The sequence below is a fragment of the Drosophila yakuba genome, chromosome 2R (genome assembly GCF_016746365.2).
Source record: "Drosophila yakuba strain Tai18E2 chromosome 2R, Prin_Dyak_Tai18E2_2.1, whole genome shotgun sequence".
Taxonomy (NCBI): Eukaryota; Metazoa; Arthropoda; class Insecta; order Diptera; family Drosophilidae; genus Drosophila; species Drosophila yakuba.
The window spans coordinates 5,521,427-5,544,536 of NC_052528.2; the positions used below are offsets into that span (position 1 = coordinate 5,521,427).

At 36.6% G+C, this 23,110-nt stretch overlaps 2 protein-coding genes and 1 pseudogene across 3 annotated transcripts; 2 read left to right on the forward strand and 1 right to left on the reverse strand.

Moving 5' to 3' along the window:
- Nucleotides 1-4: 4 nt before the first annotated feature.
- On the reverse strand, nt 5-3,562 carry LOC26535154. Of its 2 annotated transcripts, XM_039372131.2 has the most exons (5): nt 3,376-3,562; nt 3,270-3,308; nt 2,745-3,173; nt 233-2,676; nt 5-175 (listed from the first exon to the last, which is right to left on the reverse strand). In XM_039372131.2, exons 3-5 carry the CDS (start codon nt 3,115-3,117, stop codon nt 44-46), a joined length of 2,949 nt encoding a protein of 982 aa, XP_039228065.1. In that variant the 5' UTR covers nt 3,118-3,173; nt 3,270-3,308; nt 3,376-3,562; the 3' UTR covers nt 5-43. The 2 variants fall into 2 exon arrangements, with proteins under 2 accessions (XP_039228065.1, XP_015052880.1); XM_015197394.3 differs by lacking the exon at nt 3,270-3,308 and having other exon boundaries at nt 3,376-3,561.
- A 1,455-nt stretch (nt 3,563-5,017) lies between these two features.
- LOC6529420 lies at nt 5,018-22,198 on the forward strand. Its single transcript, XM_043206961.1, is given in 5 exon segments — nt 5,018-5,215; nt 6,054-6,133; nt 6,135-6,260; nt 6,316-6,693; nt 16,667-22,198. Coding segments are annotated over 5 exon segments (786 nt in total). The 3' UTR covers nt 16,671-22,198.
- Nucleotides 16,708-22,198, forward strand: LOC122319445 (annotated as a pseudogene).
- Nucleotides 22,199-23,110: the final 912 nt, after the last annotated feature.

Genomic DNA, 23,110 nt, shown 5'->3' on the forward strand with positions numbered 1-23,110 from the left:
ACTATAGCGTTCACTTTAGTTTTATTGCTCCTTTAATTAGTTTTTAACTATAATACATATAAGTATAAGGGTTGTCTGAATCCTCGTCATCAGAATTAAATTCTATTTCGTAACCTTCATAGTTTTTTTCGTACGAATAAGAGACGTTCAAGATTGACTCATCAATATCATCCACCTGCAATAATACCATTTACAATAATTAAAAAAATTCTGTTAAACGTGGATTACTTACATGGATTTTCGGGTAAATCGAACCACTAAAAATACTTAGTTGTAGCGGCTTCTGATTTGCGGGATCTCTAAAAGATTTCAGAACATTGTTTACTTGGCTGACTAAATTTAAAGCCACCCCATAATAAAATCCCAAATCGACCTGATCTAGTTTTTGACAAGATCGAAAAATTTGCAAAAAGCTATCGGTATTTAATTTACATCTATAACGGACGACTATACTCAACGATTTTAGGTTATTTAATCGACTGAGGTCTGATAAATTATCACACATTTTTGTCAAATTAATATTTAGCGTTCTTAGTGACTTAATCTGTGATATTTCCCGAATCTCATTAGAACATGTGATAGGAGCTTGAAGTTTCTCCAACTTGGAATCACATTTTTGGGCAAATGCAAGAAAAAGATTACTAAGCGAATTTTCAGAAAGATGTATAAATAATTCTTTAAGGTTTTCCATATTGGCCAAATGATCTATGCCCGTCTCATTACGAAATGAACATGTTAAAGATTCCAATGTTTTGAATTGAGTCAAACATTCACATTCGCTACCGCCAATAAAGTTGCATAACTTCAATTTTTTGAGAGTCGATGGTGACTTGAGTGCTAGAACCCTTAGAGGATTTTCCAAAGGAGTTTTAATAAAGCCAATAGTAAGGTCCTCTAGTTGAGGTAATCTATCTAATATTTGCGCACACTCCGAATCAACAAAACTAGCACATAACCTTTTTAGTCCTGTTATTTTAGTAACGTCAACCGTTTCAAAAAAATTCAGTTTTTTGTGCCAAATATCAAAGAGACCAAGTTGCTTTGCCCTTATCGTAGAAAACAGAGAGGGTATATCCCGCATAGAGTTATTATATTCCAAAACAATTAATTCTACGACACTTGAGTTCGCTAGCTCCGCAAAGAATTCGAGACCATACTCGTCTGATAAACGACACACCAAAGTTTTAATCGACGTCATTTGGGTTATCTTTAAAACCTCTTCGTGGGTGAGTTTTCCAGTACTTATACATTTAATTGTATTTTTCTCAGGAAGTTTATTGAAAAATTCGATGAGATTGCCACCTCCGGAATGGTATATTTCCAAATTCTCTAATTTGTTTAGATTTGCCAATTTCTGAACACCAGTCACATCTGATACGCAGCATCGAAGTGACCTAATGGTTTTAATTTCGGTCACTTTGGAAATATCTTCAAACCGTAGGCGTTCTAATTCGGAACTATAAGGTTGCAGATAGAATAAATCCAATTCTTCGATCGTACTTAAATTGGCTGCGAAAGCATCGAAGATCATATTTAGATAACCCAATTCCTGTTTTCCTGAAATCACGAGGGTGTTAAAACCCTTAAGCTTGGCAAGGGGAATAGCAAAATCGGTGTTTTCACAATTACACAAATGGATCTCTAGACGTTTTTCTTTTCTCCATAGGGTAATTGTAACAGCTTCGCTAAATATGGTTGCTAGCACTTGGCAGTTGCTTAGCAAATTATGGATTATATTTGAAGTAATGTGATTAATATTTTGTCTGAAATCCAGTTTCATGTGTTGCAAGTTTGTCATTTGACTGAAGTTGATATCAGGCCCGTCGTGTAAGTGGCATTCGAGGAATCGGAGTGACGTTATTTTCGCAAGCTCTTCAGTCTCATTTAGATTTAATCGTCCATTTAATATTTTGCATGACTTTAAAGCAAATGACCCGTTTGGAGCCATTGATCTGAGGAATTTTGCAAAAGAATCGGGATATTCTAAATTGTATGACTTATTTTTTACTAACAAGCGAGTAAAATTGGGCAGTTTTGATAACTCTCCCATTTGACCAATGTCTGAATAATTGTGTAACTTTAACTCCAGTATACCTTTAGACCTGATAAACTTGATCTCAACACCTTCACCCAATCTAATGGTGGCAAGAGAATCCTCTATTGAAATACTGTCGTTCTCCATTGCAGATAAATCGTACTCGGCCTTAAAAAATGAATATGGTGGATCATAAGAAGAGAGGGATTCGTTCACATGCAAACATCGTAATGAATTAAAAGTGGCAAACGTTACAGGTCGATGAATGTCGGTTACGTGTTCTTCGATTTTTAGTGTCAAAGGTGGAAGATTCGGTGGCCTGTGCCATTTTCTTAAATTGCTAAGAAAGAGCGATTCCGACTTGCTTCTTTGTAAGCCAGTAATTAAAATGTTTTTCAGTTTCGGCAAGATTACTAGTGGTTCATATTGGGATAACACGTCTTCTGCGTTCATAGTGATTTTCAGTTCTTCGAGATTGGCGCAATAGGGTATGATATGAGAAAGACTACCATGTACTTTAGTGCTTTCAAAGCTCAACTTGGTTAGATTTTTGTTGGAGCGAAAAATGTCACCCAATGCGTCTACAGTAAGCGGGAAGTCAAATTTTAACGTCTCGTGGTATGGGCTGCCCGATGAGATGCCTTAAAATACAATTTAAATGCAATTAATTTAAGTTTAGGGGTCTTTTAGAGTTTAAGAGTCTATTTACCTGTTACTTTAATATGTACGTATATGCCTTGAAAAGACAGTTGAAGATCGAACGGACTTTGTTCACTGACTGATTCCTGAAAAGATCTCCAGAAAAATCTTTCGTTGTTTGATTGCTTATTCACTCGAAGATCTATAAGCAACTTTATGGTCCTGCACGCTAGTGCCCACTCAAGATCCTTGTAAAGGATTTTGTGATGATCCGCCAGCAATTCGACGAAGAAGTCGTGGGCCAGAACAAAGTTTATTAAGTCATTGTAGACAAGAGTACCCATTTCAACATAGCGCTCATTTAACTGGCAATCAGTAATTACGTATTTCATTATTTCCAAAATACAGTCAGCATTGAGAATAAACATGCCGTTTTCGTCCATTTTTTGTATAAGTATACATACATGTATGTATAACTAAGCGATAAGGTAGGTTTGGACTGAAATGAAACATAGAGTTTTAGGAACATAATTATGATTAACTAATTATGATGGTCTATAATTGAAAAACTTTTTTTTACTTTGACTATTCTTACCACTTGTTGAACGGCGTTTTTATACCGAATAAGTGCAAACTTTTTTGGATGATGAAACAGAGTTTCGGAATTATGTTATAAATTTATGATTAGTGAGTATAAATACCTTTGGGATAGTAATAGGGAAACCGATTTTTTGTTTGGAATCCTCACAATCTACGAATATACACAAACTTTTGGAAAAAACACAAGAAACTTCGAACAATGTGCACTCCACAATAGAAATACAAAAACAAGAGAGATATTAACTCTTAAGTTGGGTAAACGCAAACACACTAAATCGCCGCTTGGGAATCAGCTGATAAGCATGCTCGCGATAGCTGAGTTCACATCCACCAGATGCTCAGCTTAGCAGGGTTCCAGCCCCAACTCATAACGATCTGAAGTGATTCGACCGAATCTAATTTCGATTTAGCTTCAACACACATTGCGCTGCTTTACTCAGTTTTAATTAAGCTGCATAATATATGATTCACGTATGTTAGTGCGCTTATAAGAAACATGAAAATAAAAATATTTATTTATCGGAAGTATATCGATGTATTTATACTCTTTTGCATATTGCACACCACTATTTCGGTTCCACCACTATTTCGCATCGTTCGGCTATTCAAAATATAAATTTCAATAAAACCAACTAATGAGGCGATTAGCAATCTCAGGAGCAGGTTGTGCAAGCGTTTGGACTCGTTTCCAAGAAGAGATAGCTTCCCTGAAGCACTAACACCTAGTCATCAAACTTAATAACGATATGTAATTAATAACATATAGTTGATTTCTGTAACTAGCATGCCGCAAGGCAGTTTCTGCTTAATTTTTAAAAGGCTACAGCCTTAAGGAAGCTCGGATGTACCGCTAATGGATCAGTCATTTAATCTCGGTATGTAAGAAAGTACTCCACAATCAGGCATCATTCATTGCAAGTGAGCAATAAAAGCTTGATAAGACAAATTTTCAAAAAAGCGAAAGAAACTAAAATTTCTTGGAATAGCGAGCCCGCCGAAATGGAAGGAAGGTACAACAAATATTGGGATTCGCGAGCGCGCCAAAACTCGGAACACGCTAAAAGTGAATAAAAAAAAGGTAAATTTTAAGAACAGTGAAGGAGCAACAAATACTTGGAATCGCAAGCGCGCCATAATTCAGGTCACTCCGGAAGAGACTACTGGGGAAAAAGATAAATAAAAGAAAAACAGTGCGCCAAAATATTAAAAGATATTAGTTTCCCCTTGTGAGTCGGTCCTGGGGTCATGTAAGTAGTTCTTGGCCCCATAAAAAATGTAAATGGCTTGAGAGCCTAGCTTATCTGCACTGCTACGGTCTAAATAACGTTTTTTGAGCGTCGTGTGGAACCCACGAAATGCCACCGAGTACCTGGTAGAATTAAGTATATACACTTTCGAACTGCAAATCAGTTTTAGTAAAATTCTATCCATTCTCTATATCATGAAGGTCCTTTCCAGTGAAATCATTCCTCTGGCGCGAAAAATACGGAATCTAGAATTGTCGGATAAAACGATGATCAATCCGAACGACAAATTAAATACATACATATATCAATATTCGGGACGTAGAGACAGAATTCGGTCACAACTGGCAGCGATTCTTTGAGATTTTAATAGGTGCCAGCGCATCCCCAGAACTCCAAGTGTTGGCGCGCAAATTTGGGTGCCCGGGTGGTGGCCACCTACATAATGATCCGATTTGCAAGATTTCTATTTGATGAATTCACGAACGACAGAGAAGCCATGGATTGTGTATCCCATGTGCGCCGCAACTTGAATTTGGCTGCAAGCATGCTCTACAAGGAGCGATTTTTTGAACCCTCCGCATTCAGTGCCAGCTTCGTGGAAATTAACAACATGTTCGAGGAACTACGCCGTCAGTTTCTGCTGAAAGTGGATCAAAATCATCTAGAGTTGACCGCTTGGCAGAAGAACTGCGTCGTTAGGAAGGCAGAGAAATCTATCGACGGGTTTGAGCTATTTAAACAGCCTTTTGGATGTGGCCTAGGTAAGCCTTAGCACAAGGAAAGTGGGTTGTGTAATATATATGGGCTAAGAAATAAACAGGCATGCTTCGGTAATCGTAAGTTTTTATACCCGTTACTCGTAGAGTAAAAGGGTATACTAGATTCGTTGAAAAGTATGTAACAGGCAGAAGGAAGCGTTTCCGACCATATAAAGTATATATATTCTTGATCAGGATCAGTAGCCGAGTCGATCTGGCCATGTCCGTCTGTCCGTCCGTATGAACGTCGAGATCTCAGGAACTACAAAAGCTAGAAAGTTGAGATTAAGTATACAGACTCCAGGGACATAGACGCAGCGCAAGTTTGTCGATTCAGGTTGCCACGCCCACTCTAGCGCTCACAAACCGCCCAAAACTGCCACGCCCACATTTTTGAAAAATGTTTTAATATTTTTCCATTTTTGCGTTGGTCTTGTAAATTTCTATCGATTTGTCAAAAAACTTTTTGCCACGCCCACTCTAACGCCCACACACCGCCAAAAGCTGCCACGCCCACACTTTTGAAAAATGTTTTGATATTTTTTCATTTTTGTATTAGTCTTGTAAATTTCTATCTATTTGCCAAAAAACTTTTGGCCACGCCCACTCTAACGCCCACAAACCGCCAAAAACTGTCTTTCGCACTTACACTAGCTGAGTTACGGGTATCAGATAGTTGGGGAACTCGACTATAGCGTTCTCTCTTGTTTTCAAATTCTATTTGGGCGAAATCGTACGTTTTCGTTTTTAGGTGCTCTGGTTTTCGTAAAATAGTTGATATCGGATTATTTCGTTTATCATCGTTTCTTACTGCTCAAACAGCTTACATTTTTCTTTAATCACAAAAAAACTACGCAAAAAAATGCCGTTTGTATTTGCCATTGCTTGTTTTGAAGCCAGGAGAAGTCATAAATTGCTCGGCTTGAGAAAGTCTAGGCATCTAAGATGAAATACATGTGTTTTTAATATATCTGACAAAAGGTAAGTCACATTTACAGATAATTGAACATTACGCGAGTAACTTTTTATTTTTCAGCTTTGTTAATTCATATAGGATTGACAAGCATACGTTCAAAAAGGTTTTGGAGGTAGTAAATCCAGATTTGCAAGTGACTAAATTGTCACACTCAATTCAATTGGCTGCTGTGTTGTGGTACCTGTCTACTGGCTGCTATCAGTGGCCAAGGACCATCATATAAACATTGGACGCAGCACATTTGGAAAGATTCTTTGAAAGGCTTCTCTGTCGGGATGATATATCCCTGCAAATGTCTAGGCATCAAATGCAGAAATCTTCCGTAAACTTCTTTACAAGATATCAACTGCCAAGAATAGTTGCCTGTTTGGATGGAACTCATGAAGCCTGTAAACAATTCCTGTTTTCTTTAATAGAAAGGGTTATTACTATTTGGTGGTAAGTACTATGTCTACATCTGCTATAGGTACATAAAAAAACGTTTTATAACGTCAAGCTGAGATCGCACAAGCTTTGCAGGTCGATAGAAGCTGCAGGAATGTTGCGACGACGCTTGAGTCTCAGCTCTTCGTCGCTATATTGAGATATTCAGGCATGCTCCGGTAATCGTAAGTTTTTTTCGATTTCGATTTGGGCCAGGTCGTACGATTTCGTTTTTAGGTGCTCTGGTTTCGTTATTCTTGTTTGATAAACGACACACCAAAGTTTTTATCGACTTCATTTGGGTTATCTTTAAAACCTCTTCGATGGTGAGTTTTCCAGTACTTATACATTTATTTGTATTTTTCCTAGCAAGTTTTGTAAAAAGTTCGATAAGATTGCAATGTCCAGAATGGAATATTTCCAAAATCTCTAATTTGTTGAGATTTGCCAATTTCTGAACACCAGTCACATCTGATACGCAGCATCGAAGTGACCGAATGGTTTGAATTTCGGTTACTTTGGAAATATCTTCGAAACGTGGGCTTTCTAGTCGGAACAGTTCAATTCGGATAAATCCAATGTTTCGATCGTACCCAATTTCTGTCGTCCTGAAATCACGAGGATATTAATACCCTTAAGCTGGGCAAGGGGAATAGAAAAATCGGTGTCAATACATTTATTCAGATCGATATTTAAACGTTTTTCTTTCCTCCATAGAGTAATTGTAACATCTTCACTAATTATGGTGGCTTGCACCTAAATTTGCTTAGCAGATTATGGAATACATTTGAATTAATGAAATTTTTGCGGAAATTGTGTTTCATGTGTTGCAAGTTAGTCATCTGACTGAAGTTGATATCAGGCACGTTGTGTAAGCAGTGTTGGGGAGTACCTAGATACTTGCACCTAGGTACCATTTGGCATCGGTTGTTTTCGTCTTCGTAGGGGTATAGTTCTTAATCAGGTCGTAAACTTCGCGTTTTTCTTGAATGGTTGCATTTTCGTCAACGTTGATGTTTATATCTTCGGCACTTTCAACGGTTATCTTCATAAGCGAACTTATTTCGGTTTGAGCGTCATGATTTTCCGGATTTGTAATTTTTATACCGTCGCGATAAGTTTGTATTTCAGCGTTGTTACAATATTCTGCGCCCAACACAACGTCTACGTCCAAAAAGTCTGATGAAACCACTAAAAAGTTTTCTTGAAATTTTTGACTGTCAACCTCGAATTCTTCTTTAAATGAACCGAATGGTTTTACTTTGTTATTATTTCCGAAACCGACGAGAAATATGTTTGAAGCGCTCAGTTTTGGCTTATTCAATTTTAAGTACGTTGTTTAAATTATGATGTTGTATTTGCTGCCAGTGTCGAGTAGTGCTTTAAACTTCTTCTGCTTCATATAAATTTCTTTAAGCATCGACAATTTATCCTCGGAAATTTTACGCGTATTGCTCTGAGTTGCAACCGTTTCCTTCTTGCCTGCAGGACAGTCTTTCGATATATGTCCAAAATTATTACAATTGAAACACTTCCGACCATTACTCCGATTAGCACACTGATTAGATTTATGTCCTACCTCACCACAATTGTAGCAATGTACCTTTTTTTGCATGAGTGAATCTTTCTGAGCCGCAGCGTCTTTAGGGATCGGATGTTTAAACTTTTCATCATAATTTTTAGATTTTCCCGTTTTCATACGTATTTTCTCGTAACACTTCAATTTTTCCTTGAACTCTTTCATTTCCTTAGCATTGTACAATATAGATTTGTTCACACTCAAATCATTATTGCCATCGATCATAAGTGCACTGTTGTCTACACTGCCGCGAGAAGCAACTTCTTTCATTTTTTGCAGATATTCTTGAACGTTCTCATTGTTTTTCATTTTTCTTTCGGTCAACAATTTATGTATCTGAGCACCATTCACTTCGGCTTTGAACTCTTCGATCAAGGCTTTCTTCAACTTTTGCCAACTTTTAATACCACGTTCACTCATTATGTACATTTTAGCGAGAGCCTTGAGAGACCTTTTTGCAAAAATGAATTTTTGCAGGTCATTCCAATACATAATAGAAGCCATTTCTTCAAAATCGTCAACCCAAACCTCAACTGGAAGGTTTTCGTCTCCACTAAATGGTCTTCAATATCTCGAAAGTTGACTGAAAATCTTGCCGCACTCATGCCGAATCCTTTGGCAGGAGCGTAATTGTTATTTTCGGACGCCACTGTAGAATTTTTCCATGGTGTTGTTTCTCACATTCGTTTGTTCGAGTGTTTTGCTTTGCACTGATCGCAACTCTTCTTCTTTATCGGCGGCTCGACACTCTCGTTCTTTTCATCTTCATCTTCGTCAATTTCGTTGTCTTCGTCGTCCTTTTATCAGCGTCCTAAAGCAAATTTCCATTGCGCATATTTCGGACAATATGTAACATCAAATCGTTCTTGTCATGTTGCAATCCCAATATGTTGCAAACTACAGCCAAATTGTTATTAGTCAAATTTTCCGCGACATACGAAAATTTAAAACTCTTAAAAGAACGCAATCGCTTTCGGTTATCTCGATCGCCGTCGTATTCGAAAACAAACTTATGTAATAGGCGAACCCTTTTCGTTTTTTCCGTTTTTAATGCCTGTAGAGCAAAATCAGCTAGGCGCGACATGTTTATTATACCCGTTACTCGTAGAGTAAAAGGGTATACTAGATTCGTTGAAAAGTATGTAACAGGCAGAAGGAAGCGTTTCCGACCATATAAAGTATATATATTCTTGATCAGGATCAGTAGCCGAGTCGATCTGGCCATGTCCGTCTGTCCGTCTGTCCGTCCGTATGAACGTCGAGATCTTAGGAACTACAAAAGCTAGAAAGTTGAGATTAAGTATACAGACTCCAGGGACATAGACGCAGCGCAAGTTTGTCGATTCAGGTTGCCACGCCCACTCTAACGCCCACAAACCGCCCAAAACTGCCACGCCCACATTTTTGAAAAATGTTTTAATATTTTTCCATTTTTGCATTGGTCTTGTAAATTTCTATCGATTTGTCAAAAAACTTTTTGCCACGCCCACTCTAACGCCCACAAACCGCCAAAAGCTGCCACGCCCACACTTTTGAAAAATGTTTTGATATTTTTTCATTTTTGTATTAGTCTTGTAAATTTCTATCTATTTGCCAAAAAACTTTTGGCCACGCCCACTCTAACGCCCACAAACCGCCAAAAACTGTCTTTCGCACTTACACTAGCTGAGTAACGGGTATCAGATAGTCGGGGAACTCGACTATAGCGTTCTCTCTTGTTTATATCTTATATTATTTGCTTTGTTAAAATTTTTTAAATTTAATTACCATATTTAACTTTGTATGTATAATTTTTCTTTTTAAAATGATAAAAAAAAACAATAGAAATAGATTTGTGTTAATTAAGTATAAATACTATTTAATAATATACATAATATATTATTTAATAATACATAAGTTTGTTTTTTGTTAAGACATTAGATACATCTAAACGCAAAAACATGTGCACGACCTTTTTCTTGGGTGTTTCCATTCACCCTAAATTTTTTGGACCGTGTCTCGCTTCCACCCATACAATTTTTATGCATACAGAAAAGTACCTGCGGCCGATCCTTGCTTGCGCGTCACCCACCCTAAACTTCTTTGCACAGCAGACACCCGGGTGTTTTTGTGCAAGTACAAAAAAACACCCTGGTGGCAAAACACCCGGGTGTTTGTCATTGCTAAATTTAGGGTGTCTCCAAACACCCGGGTGCGGAGACTCACGGTGTTTAGCGAGTACATTTAGGGTGCCGGTGGCTTGCTGCAGTTCTCTGGTATGAATGCAGATCAGCTTGGTATTTGTAGCGTCATTTACACACGTTGTTTTTAACTTTTCCTCGTTTAAGTCCTTTCGTCGTATAAATTTTTTTTTTTTTTAATTCTTCGTTGTTTTTTTTTTGCACTTTTCAGATAGGTTGAGCCCCCATATTTGTGGGATTGGTTTTTAATGATAAGTCCCACTGTTTTGTTATTTTATTTGAATTTATTAGTTGTATTGCTAAAAATAGTGCTAAGAATAGCTTGAATAAGATACTACTGCTACTTAGAATATAATGTAAGTTTGAACAGAATTTAACTTCGTTTGATATATTTCGTCGTCGTTTTTTCGAGGTAGTTTTTTACGTCTTCTCAGCGTCGTATTTCGATTTCAACTCCTCGCTTTTCACCTCCTCGTCAATCTCCTTTCGTCGTCACAACTCATCTCTGGTGTGTTCGGCAGAACAGTGATGCCAGACCCATTCCCACACATACATATGTATGTGTGCTTTTGTGACGGAATTTTGGAGCCAAATGGATGATACAGTTGCGAAAAAAATAATAGCAGCCCCATAACGTATTTTATTCTCGATCAAATAAATTAACGTTGCGGTACCGATAATATAAAATAAATTTTTCGCATAATGCTAGATATTTTTTCTATCCGAAAATGAAAAAAAAAATTTGAATTGTCCATACCTTTATTTTTTATAATTTTTTTTTGGGCGGCAAGGTCTAAAATGAGGCGAAAACAAAACTAGCAGCACTATCGATTTTTTCAAATATTCAATACTTGTCGGCGGTTTGTTTTGGTGAAAAGCACATGGTTATAAAACTTGACATTTGTATTCCTATTTCCAACATTTTTTTTTAAACATACCTTAAAAAAATTATTAAAATGGGACGAGGGAAGCATTGCACTTCAGATAAACGTGACATGGTCAAAAAATCAATTTCTGAAGGAAAATCACGTAGAAATATTGGTCTAATCCTTCAATGCTGAAACAAAACTAGAGAGAACGCTATAGTCGAGTTCCCCGACTATCTGATACCCGTTACTCACCTAGTGGATGTGCGAAGAATAAATTTCAACACTGACAATTTTTTGGCGGTTTGTGGGCGTTAGAGTGGGCGTGGCAAAAAGTTTTTTGGAAAATTGATAGAAATTTACAAGACTAATACAAAAATGAAAAAATATCAAAACATTTTTCAAAAGTGTGGGCGTGGCAGTTTTGGGCGGTTTGTGGGCGTTAAAGTGGGAGTGGCAACATGAATCGACAAACTTGCGCTGCTTCTATGTCTCTGGAGTCTGTATGCTTAATCTCAACTTTCTAGCTTTTGTAGTTCCTGAGATCTCAGCGTTCATACGGACGGACAGACGGACGGACAGACGCATCGACTCGGCTATTGATCCTGATCAAAAATATATATACTTTATATTGTAGTGTGCGCATACGTAATATTAAGAACAATAAGTATACACATGGCAACACTTTGTTGCTATGTTTATCGTAGATCAATTTTTCCAAAGGCTTGAATCGCAAGCCGGTATATACGATATCAGCCAACTCAAAATGGCACCGTGGGAAAAAATCTTTGAACACGTTTCAATAGATGAATTTAAAAATATGGGCAACAAAATATTAAAGAAATTAAAAGTAGCGCTACTTATCCCGGTGACCACAATAAATAATGAAAAAGAAAAAGAAGCTATATTGTGTACACTACATGATGATCCAGTACAAGGAGGTCATACAGGCATTATAAAAACCTTGGCCAAGGTCAAAAGACGTTTTTACTGGAAAAATATGAGTGAATACATAACAGAGTACGTAAAAAAGTGTCAAAAATGCCAAAAATCAAAAATAACAAAGCATACAAAGACCCCAATGACTATAACAGAAACACCAGAACATGCTTTCGATAGAGTTGTCGTGGACACAATCGGTCCACTACCCAGGTCGGAAAATGGTAACGAGTACGCAGTCACCCTCATATGTGATTTAACCAAGTATTTAGTTGCCATTCCAATAGCAGATAAAAGCGCAAAAACAGTCGCTAAAGCTATATTCGAATCCTTTATTCTGAAGTACGGTCCGATGAAGACGTTCATAACGGACATGGGAACAGAGTATAAGAATTCAGTAATTACTGACCTATGTAAATATTTAAAAATCAAAAATATAACATCAACAGCTCATCACCACCAGACAGTTGGAGTGATCGAACGAAGTCATAGAACTTTGAACGAGTATATACGATCCTATATATCGGCGGACAAAACCGATTGGGATGTATGGCTTCAGTATTTTGTATACTGCTTCAACACAACCCCATCTATGGTACATAATTATTGTCCATACGAATTAGTTTTCGGTAAAACAAGTAATTTACCAAAGCATTTTAATAAGTTACATAGCATAGAACCAATATATAATATAGATGATTACGCTAAAGAAAGTAAATATAGATTAGAAGTAGCATATGCTCGAGCAAGGAAACTGCTTGAAGCACATAAATTGAAAAGTAAGGGAAATTACGACTTAAAAACAAAAAATTTAGAGTTAGAAGTAGGAGATAAAGTTTTATTAAAAAATGAGGTAGGCCATAAATTAGATTTTAAATACACAGGGCCCTATAAGATAGAACGCATAGGAGAAAATAATAATATTACTTTACTTACAAATAAAAACAAGAAACAAATAGTTCATAAAGATCGATTAAGGAAATTCCATTAATAACTGACGTTACACTTATATTTTTCTTGATCATTTATACAAAATTTTTATTTCTTATTACAAAATTCACTTTTGTAATAGTATTGTTCAAGCTAAACAAAAAAAAATAAAATAAAAAAAAAATATAATAATATATATATAATATGCATTCATTAAATAAAATAACTACACTAGGTTACGTTATTTTTCAAAAGGAGGGAGATGTAGTGTGCGCATACGTAATATTAAGAACAATAAGTATACAAACACATGGCAACACTTTGTTGCTATGTTTATGTCAATAAGCCTCAAGACGGATGTAACATGATCGTCCACTGGAAGGCTACAAAGTATAAGTGCATGGTCAGCATTCCCACGCTGACCAAATGCACAATACATATGTGCATAACTCACTCTCGCGATAAGCATAGATATATAAGATATACATAAGAGAGAGCCGCTCCGCTGCTGGCGTATCCGGCAGCGCAGCCACGCTGCTTAAGCTTAGCCGAAATATACTTAAGATCGAATATTGAGAGCCTTGTAAACCACCGAACGGGCAGAACCTTTTTCTGCCCAACTAAAACTCTCAGAATAAATAAAGAGTTATAAACTTAAATGTCTGCCCTATCAATTCACCACGTTTGGAATGGTCGGAAACGTTTCCTTCTGCCTGTTACATACGAATCTAGTATACCCTTTTACTCTACGAGTAACGGGTATAATGATAGAATATGCAATCACCTACAACGAGAATCCCGAAAAACGTGGGAGAAAACAATCATTGGGCACCCATCTCTTTAAAAGGCTAGTGCCCGAGAGCAAGAAGGATCCATTCAAAACTCCTACCGAACTGAAAAAGAATCTCAACATATCCGCAACAGTGCAAACAGTTCACACAGGTCTAAGGGAACATGCTTTAAAAGGCTGTAGTCCAAGGAAAGTCCCTCTTTTAAATGGGAGACACATACCCAACCGCATTAAGTTCGTCAAGGAACATTTAAATTGCGAAAGATGGACGAACTTTTTATGGTCAGATGAGAGCAAGCTGGTTTCTTTTGGTGGCAATGGTGAGGGTTTGTTTCTCGAACTATGTAGTTTAGGCAATACCATAATATACCATGGATAAAAACCATCATGGATCAACATGTGTTTGTGGATATTTTGGTGACGATGATGCTACCCTTTTCCGAATACAATTAACAAGACTATGACCCCAAGTACACAGCAGGAAAGCCAAGTATTCGTTCCAAAATAAATCTCTCCCGGTTTTGGATTGACCTGCACACTCCCCAGGCCGTAATCCCATCAAAAATTGTTGGTCAGATATGAGAAAAGCAGTTTTAGGTTCAAAGCCAACTAACAACGAATAACTTTGGGTATAATTAAGGAGTCCTGGAGCAAAATATCCCTTAAACGGGGACTGGACCTGGTTGATTCCATGCCAAAACGTTGAGCTCCTGTTACTGGTAATAAGGGATACCCAACCAAATTTTAAATTAGTGGGAAAGGTGTAGTTTTGGCACGCAAACATTTGTTATTAGTGAATTTTTTACTATCAAGTTTAAAAATGAAAATTTAAGCATTTTTCATGAAGTGCTGCTATTCTATTTTTCGCCTAATTTTGTCGTTTTCAACAAAGTTCCTCATTTAAGATAAGAATAAATAAAACAATTGTAGTTATTTTTTATTTCCTAAAAAGTGAATTGTTTAACCTAAATTGTAGGTAGAAGACTTATTCAAAGTTTTACTGGGCAAGTGCTGCTATTTTATTTTTGGCAGCTGTATATATTGATGTAGCCATTCATTTTTACATACGCCCATACAATATTTTGCCAAAATTCCGTCACAAAATTAAGTGTTATGAAGTTTTAAAATTTTTTTATGCATTTTTGTGCATAGGGTGCATTTAAACAGCTATGCGTCATATGAAGCTATGAAATCATAATGAAATGTCAGAAAATGTCAGCCAATGTGTCTGCAGTAAGCGTGAAGTCAAATTTTAACGTTTCTTGGTGATGGCGGCCCGATGAGATGCTTTAAAATACAATTTAAATTCAATTAATTTAACTTTCGGAGTCTTTAAGAGCTTAAGATCGCTAGTTACCTGTTCTTTTAATATGTACGTATAAGCCTTAAAAAGACAGTTGAAGATCGAACGGGGTTTCTTCACTAAACGATTCCAAAAATGATCTCCAGGAAAATCCTCCGTGGTTTGATTGCTTATTCACTCGAAGATCTATAAGCAGTTTTATGGTTCTGGACGCTAGTGCCAAGTCAAGATCCTTGTAAAGGATTTTGTGATGATCCGCCAGCAATTCGACGAATTACTCGTGGGTCAAAACAAAGTTTATTAAGTCGTTGTAGACAAGAGTCCCCATTTTAACATGCACTCACTTAACTGGCACTCAGTAATTACGTATTTCATTATTTCCAAAATACAGTCGGCATTGAGAATAAACATGCTGTTTCTGACCATTTTTTGTATACATGTATGTGTATAGCTAAGCGATAAGGTACGTTTAGAATGAAATGAACCATATAACTATATATTCCTATAGTTATAATTTATAGCTTTACATAGTTAGTTATAAATCCATTGAAGGTGCTTACGATAGTCTATATTTGTTGAACTTTCTTTTTACTTTTACTATTCTTACTACTTATTGAACGGCATTTTTCATGAGTGCAAACTTTTTTGGATGATGTGACATAGTTTCGAATTATGTTAATAATTTATGATGAGTGAGTTGCGATGTAGAAAACAAAATGCGTGTAGGCAAAATGAAAACCTTTGCGGTAATAAAAGGGAAACAGATTCTTTTGCTTAGAATCTTCACAATCTACGAATCTTTTGGAAAAAACACAAGACGTTTATAACAATGTGGCATATTAGAAACACAAAAACCAGAGAGCCATGAATCATGTTAGGTAAACGTTAAAACACTGATTCGGCGCTTGGGAATCCGCTGATAAACATGTTAGCGATAGCCGAGCTCATAACTACGAGATGTTTAGTTTAGCAGGGTTACAGCCCCAAATCATTACGATCCCAAGTGATTCGCCCTTTCAACGCGCATCTTTTCCGTTCCTCAAGCTATTCAAAATAATGATTTCAGAATTAACAACTAATTAGGCAACAGCGTGATATTAAAACGCAGCCTCAGCGGACACAGTCCCCTGCAGGAAATGCAGTAGAAAAGTCTGGCAGGGAATCCCCTCCAATAATTTAATTACAACAAGATAACGCCACTATCGTCCATGTGTTGTGTCTGAATATGACACATGTAGCCACCAGCTATCGGTATTTCTACAACATGGAGATTTTTGAAGGCGTCGGCTCTGTGAGTGGGAAGTTTGATTTTGGGCAACATACGGCTCGCTTTGAAAGTTGGTAGTGTGCGCTTAAATAAATAATATCTGATCTAATAATTTAATGACTTAATTTTTTTAGGTAACACAAGTCATCACAAGTATATATATAAAAGGGTAGCAATGCGACGGTTACTGTTCCATGACCTCGGATTATCAGCTTTAACTTCACCATATACATATGTAGCTTTCCTCTGATGTGTCGGCATTTTATTATTATAAGACCACTGGATGGCCCGAAGTTAAGTGCGCTCGCAGCTATTATGTTCCTTTAAAATGTGCCAGACTTTAAAATGGCATCCCTAATCATGTGGGCAAGCTGGCCAATCCCTGTGAAAATTACTACAACCAAGACTGCTGCGAGTAGAACATTTGTTACACCAACGACTTCTTCTTCGATATTATACAAATGCTGGATCACAAGGTTAACCAGAACTTGGTTGAACTAATGGACGAACTAGAGCGCAGTTCTGAATTGCCGCTCTTTAAGGCATCCAGTGTAGATGGAAGGGTCTGTCGTTACTACCTCAGTTGCCGTGGAGCACCGCGAAATATGGGAGATTTGGGCCAGTAACTAAAAATAGTTTCCCCAGGCGAAGGACTTACATGGCCCCAGTTTATCCCGAATGGTAGTTCTTGGCCCCAGAATTAGATATGGGAATATAATAGGTGCCATACCCAGCGCATACCCAGAACTCCAAGTGTTGGCGCGCAAATTTGGGTACTTTTCTGTCCTCAAGGAACTAATAGAGAAACAGGATGCCCGGGTGGTGGCCAGCTACATAATGATTCGATTGATGAATTCACGGACGGCAGAGAATCCATGAAGTGTATGTACACCGCAACATGAATTTGGCAGCGAGCATGCTCTACAACGAGCGATTTTTTGAACCCTTTCAGTGCCAGCATGGTGGAAATTAAGGACGACGATCAAAATAATATAGAGTTAATCGCTTTGCAGAAGACCTTCTTCGATAAAAAGGCAGAGAAAGTTGAGATCAACATTAGAAATCCGTGAAAAACCGATGATCTTCGCAGTTTCGTCAGCTAGAACCAACACCTGAAAGGGCACTAAGAGGAGGAGGATATTGTAATTATAGTACCACTTGGGATATAGCAAGAGCCATTTTTATTTTGGGACATCACTTAATAAGCGCCTTTGATACTGAAGGCATTACAATTGACACCGATGGAAACGATCAACAATTTCGATAGCAACGTTTCGAAGAAGGAGTCACTTGCTTGTTAAGCAATGGAAAGGATATCGATGAAAGCATGGGTGATATTGCTGGAACTCGCCTATTCTACATACTCTAAAAAGGCGAAGAATCGAAAACGTTTGGACTTTACCCATGTGCCACCGGAGCAGTTCTTCTGCGGCAATAGCGATAATACTCACATTTTTTAAGGCATTAGGGAAACCATTTTTTTTGCAAAAAAGTTATATATATACAGTGGGGAGCAAAAGTGATTCCACGATCAACGTTTTCATTTTTGAGCTCACTTAAATATAAAACGAATAATGTATCTGACAAAAACTTTTTTTTTATTGAACACCTTGTTTATTTCTTACAATTAGGCGTAAATAGCAAAATATAAAAAGAAAAAATGAAAAAGTAATAATTCAAAAACAAAAACCAGCGGCATGTACTCAGTTTTGCACCATTTTAGAAAAAATACAAAATAAATTCATTATTAATATTTTTTCCAAGACCCTTATTTTCTATGACATTTTTCTTACATTTTGTTTTGACATACTTTCAACTAGTTTTTCGAAAATTTCATTTTGGAATATTATTCCAGTCCTGTTCAACACGCCCCCAAAGATTGTCCAAGTTGGATGGGACTGACTGATACTGTCTGAGCCGTCTCTTTACGATTGACCATAGGTTTTCAATCGGATTGAGGTCGGGACTTTGCACTGGCCACTCCATCATCTTAAAATTTTGGTTTCCGATCCATTCTTGAACAATTTTCACAGTGTGCTTGGGATCCCCATCTTGCTGAAAAGTGATTTTCTGATCTGGGAAGGCAGTCTTGTCAAGAAAATTGGGAAGATGGGTTTTCAAAATGCTCAAATAGTGTTGCTTTCGCATAATAGACGGGATTATTTTGGAGTCTGTATCTCCAAAAACATAGAAGCAGCGCAAGTTTGTCGATTCATGTTGCCACGCCCACTCTAGTTGACAAAACTATACGGTAAATTACGGCGTAAATAAACCCAGGAAGAAGAACTGCGGCCAGCACCAATAATATTGAGTCCAAGAAAAACTCCCAATCTAATTTAACTTTTTCCGCAGAATCCTTATAACATTTGATGGGATTAAAAACGATAAAGTACTAATTTAAGAGCGATAAATGTACTGCTTTAAGTTTGGGAAATACTTAAAATAAATATTAAAAATACTTGAACCAAACACGTCCAATTTTAATATTATATGTGCATTACAAATACCGTGCATTTGTACAAATTTAAAACTGAAGTATGAATATTTTTATTTTCAGAGCAAACACTTTTTAAGAACGAATCATATTTATTGTTTATTTACACGAATTTAATAATTTCGTTATTGATCTTTATATATAGTACATATATACATAAAAACTTCCATAACTTTTTTCCTCAAAATTAAATTGTTACACTTTTCTTAAAGTTCTTACAGCTAAACATATTTAACGAAACGTGCTGCTAAACAAAATAACAAATAGAAAGTCCTGGGCATCTATAAAAACTGAAGAAAGACAAATATAACTATAAGTAAATATAAATTTTGTTATTACTTATATTACCTTCATTTATTGCCGACTTTGCGTCGGTAAGCTGTTGCCTGCTGAGATGGTTTTTAATCTTCCTATCGTAAAAAGGAAACACTGCGCTTCAGGTCGTCCTATTTTGAAACCAATGCATGCTCTTTTTCTGGGCATATTTCTCAGAAGTCGATTTTTAACTGTAAATATTACACATTAATTCATAGATTTATTTTATTTAGAAAATGAAGTTAACATTTGGCAACACAAAAGTTTTATACACATACATCCATACATACATGCATACGCATATACATATAATATGTGTGCATGCAAACACGTGCGCAGGCCACCGACGCACTATAGGGTCAAAAAGCTGTGAAGCAAGAAGTAAAACTTCGATATTTTTTTAAAAAACATGGTAAGCAACCCCCATTTTTTACTTTATTGGTTTATTTTAAGATTATATTTTTTTTAGATCAAAAAATTAATTTTTGTAAAATGAAAAAAAAAATTGTGTTGTTTTTTTTTTGAAGGCCCATTTTTCAACAAATATATTATATATCATGAACATAAATCAAAAAACAGAACTTAAATATGTTGCTTGGTTCTCGAGTTATTAATTAATTCCACAAAAAGTGGTCGTTGGCCCCATAGTGCGACGATTTATGTATGTATATATGTACATACTTTAATTAAAGATTTGTACTTACCCTGCAGAAAAAGGAACACACACACCGTCCCCATTTCCTCTAATGCCGTCTTAAGCTCACTATCTGATGTGTCTACATTTTCACTTACCATTTTCACTTTATTCTTCAGTTATTTCATTTAATTCACTTTGTGCTTGTTACTCCAGGAACTTTTTGACACTAAATGAGAGCCGTGTTGCAATCGATTATCAAAAAATATATATGTTTCTTCGACAACACAGAAGAATGGCTGGATATATTTATATTGTGAAATTCGAGTAAAACTAGTACTTTTCTAAGTACTGTTGTCTTACAAATTTTAAGTACGACAGATAACATTTTTAAGAACGTTCCTTCTCAAATTATTCGTTCTTCAGTTTTCTGAGTGTATTATTTTCTTAAATTTAAACACGTTTAAATGTGCTTTGCTTTTAAACGATTTGTTACTTTTGAGCCCAGGCCCATTCCAAACCGAACTCAACCGGACTGATTCCCGACTCACCATACTGTGAGTCCAAGGGGTGGTCAAATCGCCCGACTGGAAGACCGGAGCAAAAGCCTGAGACAACAGAAAAGTCGGGCGAGCAGCAGGTGAAACGGGCTCAGAGCTGCCTGGTGGGAAATGGTATGGAAACCTTTTTCTGCGATGCCAAGTATATCAACAAAGGACCTAGCTAAGTTCTGAAAAAGGTGTACCGAAGTTTGATGCAAAGTATCTCTAAAACAGAAGATTTATGACTAAATGATTAAAAGACCTTTAATTTTTACAACATACTTTAAACAACGTTGAGAAGTTTTATTAAAAATATACAATTATTAAATCTTACTTTGGTAGAGCAATATATATATATGTACATATATGTATGTACACAACTGACATCCGACCCGAAAATCTTATTATTCAAATTTTGTAATATCGATCCGTCCCGATGAATACAATTTCCATCTTATTTAAATTTCCTGTGCATTTGCCACCGGGCATTTATAACTTATCACAAACGCTCATTATTCATGATTATACTTTGGCTTTTGTGCAAAATTGTGCAACTACCGCCGCAGTCCTGGCTCACATGGACTACTGGCTGTCTGGTCTGTCAGAGGTTTCCTATTATTGCGGAACTCCCCACCACCGCTCCCAGTACCATTCTCAAACCCAGTCAAGTCGATTGAAAAAGTGGGTGATACATCTTTAACTGGTCAGCTAATTGCATCAATCACAATCTGTTTGAGAAACTGCATCGACAATTAAGTTAAATGTCGGGCATTTCCCAATGATGAAGTGCCAGACTAAAGTTGTAATCAAGTTGGATGAACTTTATAAAAATTACCCACCGAACGGTGAGCTCAAACGACTTGTAATTGGCATCATCGGGATAGTTTCCGGATACCCTATCTGCCATAAGCACAAGCTTCCCTTGGTTTTTAATTACTTTTCCACGTAAAGCTTATCATGAGCTCGTCCTTTTTGTAAGCTACGTTCTCGTATGATTATAAATTCTTGGGAAACAATTTTCATAGTTTTAAACCGGGGAAACGGAAATGAAAATGGACTGGGGTACTGACATTGGTGCTGGTAAAACTCTGTTGCCGAATTTGTGATTACGACAACCGGAAGGACGTGGATTGTAGTTTGCAATAGTTATAGTGGCAGAAATAGTAGTAGTAGTAGTAGTATTACGACGTATACTATATTACTACCGCGACCAAGAGCAACAAAACAGCAGTAGCAACAGCAGAAACAGCAGCAGAGTCCAGAGTGCAAACCAATTGAAATTAATTTGCATAATATAAATGTGAACATTAAGCAATAGAATGGAACCGAATCCACTTTTCACAGGAAGCTAATTCTGGGATTATTCACAGTTTACTGAACATAGTTTTCTTGCACAAAAGTTCTTGCTCCCAAAACAGTTTTTCCCTTCCGACCTCACACTTTCTGCGCTTTTCTTTTCACATTTTCATTTAGCATTTGGCGTTAATTGCATTGCATTCGGTTTTATTAGTGGCTTGTTTAATATTTCTTTGAAACTTTTAACCTGTACTGGTTTCACTGAACTTTATTATGTCCTACTTCACTAATTTGTATATAGTGTTTGGTTACCCCTAGAATATTTCTCCCCTGTGATGTTAAGATACAATATTATGATGTACGGATTCTTCACTTAATATATAAAACGATTTAAAAAAAAAAAACTGAACTTTATTTTTCCGCTCTAAGCAGCTTGCGTGTTGCTCTTTTGGCAAATGTTGCGTCTGTTGTGCCGGAGAATTGACTACGGATGGAGAGCTTTCGTCTTGGTGGCGTCGCTTCTCTGTGCTTTTTGTTTACTGGGTAATCGCCTAGGGTTGTCAGGCTTCCTATACATATATCTAAATTTTTTTTAACTTAAATTTTAAGGGAATGGTTCTCGATTAGTAAGAGTTTCATTCAGAGCAGTATTTATTCAACTCTTTTAGAACTTATATTGGCGAATGTTATAGAGAAACCCAACAAAAGTGAACCAATGCCTCGCTAAAACGTACATAAGCTCACAAAGGTAAAGTTTAGTCATAAAGCTTATACTTACAGCTAAGAATCGAACCATGTATGAGTTTTTACACCTGACGTAAACGATCTGTAGTCTACTTTTTTTTACAATAATGGGTTACGCAAAGTGTAACCGTATATAAGCTACAGTAACTTGACATTTTTTAAAGAAACGTTGCGGCAAAATATAACTTATTTCTATTGCTGACGGGCGTTGAAATTTAAAAAAAAGTTTTAAGCGATTTAATTTAAAAAAAAAAAAAGGTTTTCATTTTCTTATTCACAAGTTACAAATGTTAATAATAAAAATAAAACTTTATTCGTTCTTGAAGTTAAAAACAAATTAAAATTATATATCGCTCACTTTCCTCTTCGCTTGACCGCACTTTGTCCGTTTTTTCTCCGACATAACTATTTTATTAAATTAATCAAGCATACGCCTTGTGGACTTCACACACACAGGTGGGATAACAAGACATTAACACATCGACAACACTTGGCTGGCAATTATTAACACATTAACAGGTAGCTATTTGGCTGATTTATTTGCACAATTCAT

Bases quoted from the DNA above. Each gene is read 5' to 3' on its own strand.
- LOC26535154 (XM_039372131.2), bottom strand. From the start codon at position 3,117: ATGGACGAAAACGGCATGTTTATTCTCAATGCTGACTGTATTTTGGAA. The intron at 2,677-2,744 runs GTAAATAGACTC...TTGTATTTTAAG, and splicing joins CGTACATATTAAAGTAACAG to GCATCTCATCGGGCAGCCCA. The intron at 176-232 runs GTAAGTAATCCA...GTATTATTGCAG, and splicing joins CGATTTACCCGAAAATCCAT to GTGGATGATATTGATGAGTC.